This window comes from Pongo abelii, chromosome 8, assembly GCF_028885655.2.
Source record: "Pongo abelii isolate AG06213 chromosome 8, NHGRI_mPonAbe1-v2.0_pri, whole genome shotgun sequence".
In the NCBI taxonomy this organism is placed as follows: domain Eukaryota; kingdom Metazoa; phylum Chordata; class Mammalia; order Primates; family Hominidae; genus Pongo; species Pongo abelii.
The window spans coordinates 36,264,597-36,268,184 of record NC_071993.2 but is presented as its reverse complement, the minus strand read 5'-3'; the positions used below and the strand labels follow the sequence as shown (position 1 = coordinate 36,268,184).

At 62.5% G+C, this 3,588-nt stretch overlaps 1 protein-coding gene across 1 annotated transcript; it reads left to right on the top strand.

Annotated features, from left to right (window-relative positions):
* The first annotated feature begins 371 nt into the window (after positions 1-371).
* On the top strand, positions 372-3,197 carry FZD8 (frizzled class receptor 8). Its single transcript, XM_024253820.3, has one exon. It carries the CDS (start codon positions 386-388, stop codon positions 2,453-2,455), a length of 2,070 nt encoding a protein of 689 aa, XP_024109588.1. The 5' UTR covers positions 372-385; the 3' UTR covers positions 2,456-3,197.
* Positions 3,198-3,588: the final 391 nt, after the last annotated feature.

Here is a 3,588-nt window from a genome sequence, read left to right as displayed (position 1 = left end):
GGGGAGAAGTGGTCGGGCGCGCGGAGAGGAGGCGAGCGAGCGCGGGACGATGAGCCGAGGCCCGGCTGCTCTGCGCCGGGAGGGCTGAGCGCGACCCGGGGCGAGCAGAGCGAACCTTCGGACTGTGGCGCGCGCCTGCAGCCGCCTTCAAACCCCCGGAGCGGCGGCAAGGAGTGCGGAAGGGCCCTGCCCAGGCTGCGGGCCGCGCCGCTGCGGACGCGCCCCTAGAAGGGGTTAGATATCGGCAGACCCCCCTTCCCGGGCGAAGCATAAGGGAGACCCCAGATCACCCACTGTCCCCGTCTGCGGCTCTCTCGTGGGCCCGCCCCCGGCACCCCTCTGCGCGCCGCCTGGAGGGCGAGGGCACCGGGCCGAGGCGCACAGCATGGAGTGGGGTTACCTGTTGGAAGTGACCTCGCTGCTGGCCGCCTTGGCGCTGCTGCAGCGCTCTAGCGGCGCGGCGGCCGCCTCGGCCAAGGAGCTGGCATGCCAAGAGATCACCGTGCCGCTGTGTAAGGGCATCGGCTACAACTACACCTACATGCCCAACCAGTTCAACCACGACACGCAGGACGAGGCGGGCCTGGAGGTGCACCAGTTCTGGCCACTGGTGGAGATCCAGTGCTCGCCCGATCTCAAGTTCTTCCTGTGCAGCATGTACACGCCCATCTGCCTGGAGGACTACAAGAAGCCGCTGCCGCCCTGCCGCTCGGTGTGCGAGCGCGCCAAGGCCGGCTGCGCGCCGCTCATGCGCCAGTACGGCTTCGCCTGGCCCGACCGCATGCGCTGCGACCGGCTGCCCGAGCAGGGCAACCCTGATACGCTGTGCATGGACTACAACCGCACCGACCTCACCACAGCCGCGCCCAGCCCGCCGCGCCGCCTGCCGCCGCCGCCGCCGCCCGGCGAGCAGCCGCCTTCGGGCAGCGGCCACGGCCGCCCGCCGGGGGCCAGGCCCCCGCACCGCGGCGGCGGCAGGGGCGGTGGCGGCGGGGACGCGGCGGCGCCCCCAGCTCGCGGCGGCGGCGGTGGCGGGAAGGCGCGGCCCCCTGGCGGCGGCGCGGCTCCCTGCGAGCCCGGGTGCCAGTGCCGCGCGCCCATGGTGAGCGTGTCCAGCGAGCGCCACCCGCTCTACAACCGCGTCAAGACAGGCCAGATCGCTAACTGCGCGCTGCCCTGCCACAACCCCTTTTTCAGCCAGGACGAGCGCGCCTTCACCGTCTTCTGGATCGGCCTGTGGTCGGTGCTCTGCTTCGTGTCCACCTTCGCCACCGTCTCCACTTTCCTCATCGACATGGAGCGCTTCAAGTACCCGGAGCGGCCCATCATCTTCCTCTCGGCCTGCTACCTCTTCGTGTCGGTGGGCTACCTAGTGCGCCTGGTGGCGGGCCACGAGAAGGTGGCATGCAGCGGTGGCGCGCCGGGCGCGGGGGGCGCTGGGGGCGCGGGCAGCGCGGCGGCTGGCGCGGGCGCGGCGGGCGCGGGCGCGGGCGGCCCGGGCGGGCGCGGCGAGTACGAGGAGCTGGGCGCGGTGGAGCAGCACGTGCGCTACGAGACCACCGGCCCCGCGCTGTGCACCGTGGTCTTCTTGCTGGTCTACTTCTTCGGCATGGCCAGCTCCATCTGGTGGGTGATCTTGTCGCTCACGTGGTTCCTGGCGGCTGGTATGAAGTGGGGCAACGAAGCCATCGCCGGCTACTCGCAGTACTTCCACCTGGCCGCGTGGCTTGTGCCCAGCGTCAAGTCCATCGCGGTGCTGGCGCTCAGCTCGGTGGACGGCGACCCGGTGGCGGGCATCTGCTACGTAGGCAACCAGAGCCTGGACAACCTGCGCGGCTTCGTGCTGGCGCCGCTGGTCATCTACCTCTTCATCGGCACCATGTTCCTGCTGGCCGGCTTCGTGTCCCTCTTCCGCATCCGCTCGGTCATCAAGCAACAGGACGGCCCCACCAAGACGCACAAGCTGGAGAAGCTGATGATCCGCCTGGGCCTGTTCACCGTGCTCTACACCGTGCCTGCCGCGGTGGTGGTCGCCTGCCTCTTCTACGAGCAGCACAACCGCCCGCGCTGGGAGGCCACGCACAACTGCCCGTGCCTGCGGGACCTGCAGCCCGACCAGGCACGCAGGCCCGACTACGCCGTCTTCATGCTCAAGTACTTCATGTGCCTAGTGGTGGGCATCACTTCGGGCGTGTGGGTCTGGTCCGGCAAGACGCTGGAGTCCTGGCGCTCCCTGTGCACCCGCTGCTGCTGGGCCAGCAAGGGAGCCGCGGGGGGCGGGGGCGCGGGCGCCACGGCCGCGGGGGGTGGCGGCGGGCCGGGGGGCGTCGGCGGCGGGGGACCCGGCGGCGGCGGGGGCTCCCTCTACAGCGACGTCAGCACCGGCCTGACGTGGCGGTCGGGCACGGCCAGCTCCGTGTCTTATCCAAAGCAGATGCCATTGTCCCAGGTCTGAGCGGAGGGGAGGGGGCGCCCAGGAGGGGTGGGGAGGGGGGCGAGGAGACCCAAGTGCAGCGAAGGGACACTTGATGGGCTGAGGTTCCCACCCCTTCACAGTGTTGATTGCTATTAGCATGATAATGAACTCTTAATGGTATCCATTAGCTGGGACTTAAATGACTCACTTAGAACAAAGTACCTGGCATTGAAGCCTCCCAGACCCAGCCCCTTTTCCTCCATTGATGTGCGGGGAGCTCCTCCCGCCACGCGTTAATTTCTGTTGGCTGAGGAGGGTGGACTCTGCGGCGTTTCCAGAACCCGAGGTTTGGAGCCCTCCCTGGCTGCACTTGGCTGGGTTTGCAGTCAGATACACAGATTTCACCTGGGAGAACCTCTTTTTCTCCCTCGACTCTTCCTAAGTAAACTCCCACCCCTGACTTACCCTGGAGGAGGGGTGACTGCGACCTGATGGGATTGCACGGTTTGGGTATTCTTAATGACCAGGCAAATGCCTTAAGTAAACAAACAAGAAATGTCTTAATTGTACCCCCCAAGTAAATACGGGTTTCTTACATTAGAGGATGTATTTATATAATTATTTGTTAAATTGTAAAAAAAAAAAAAAATGTGTAAAATATGTATATATCCAAAGATATAGTGTGTACATTTTTTTGTAAAAAGTTTAGAGGCTTACCCCTGTAAGAACAGATATAAGTATTCTATTTTGTCAATAAAATGACTTTTGATAAATGATTTAACCATTGCCCTCTCCCCCGCCTCTTCTGAGCTGTCACCTTTAAAGTGCTTGCTAAGGATGCATGGGGAAAATGGACATTTTCTGGCTTGTCATTCTGTACACTGACCTTAGGCATGGAGAAAATTACTTTTGTTAAACTCTAGTTCTTAAGTTGTTAGCCAAGTAAATATCATTGTTGAACTGAAATCAAAATTGAGTTTTTGCACCTTCCCCAAAGACGGTGTTTTCATGGGAGCTTTTTTCTGATCCATGGATAACAACTCTCACCTTAGTGGATGTAAATGGAACTTCTGCAAGGCAGTAATTCCCCTTAGGCCTTGTTATTTATCCTGCATGGTATCACTAAAGGTTTCAAAACCCTGCATTCATTTCTGGAGTCCGTGATTTTGAAA

Coding starts and splice junctions, on each gene's coding strand:
- FZD8 (XM_024253820.3), top strand. CDS start 386: ATGGAGTGGGGTTACCTGTTGGAAGTGACCTCGCTGCTGGCCGCCTTG.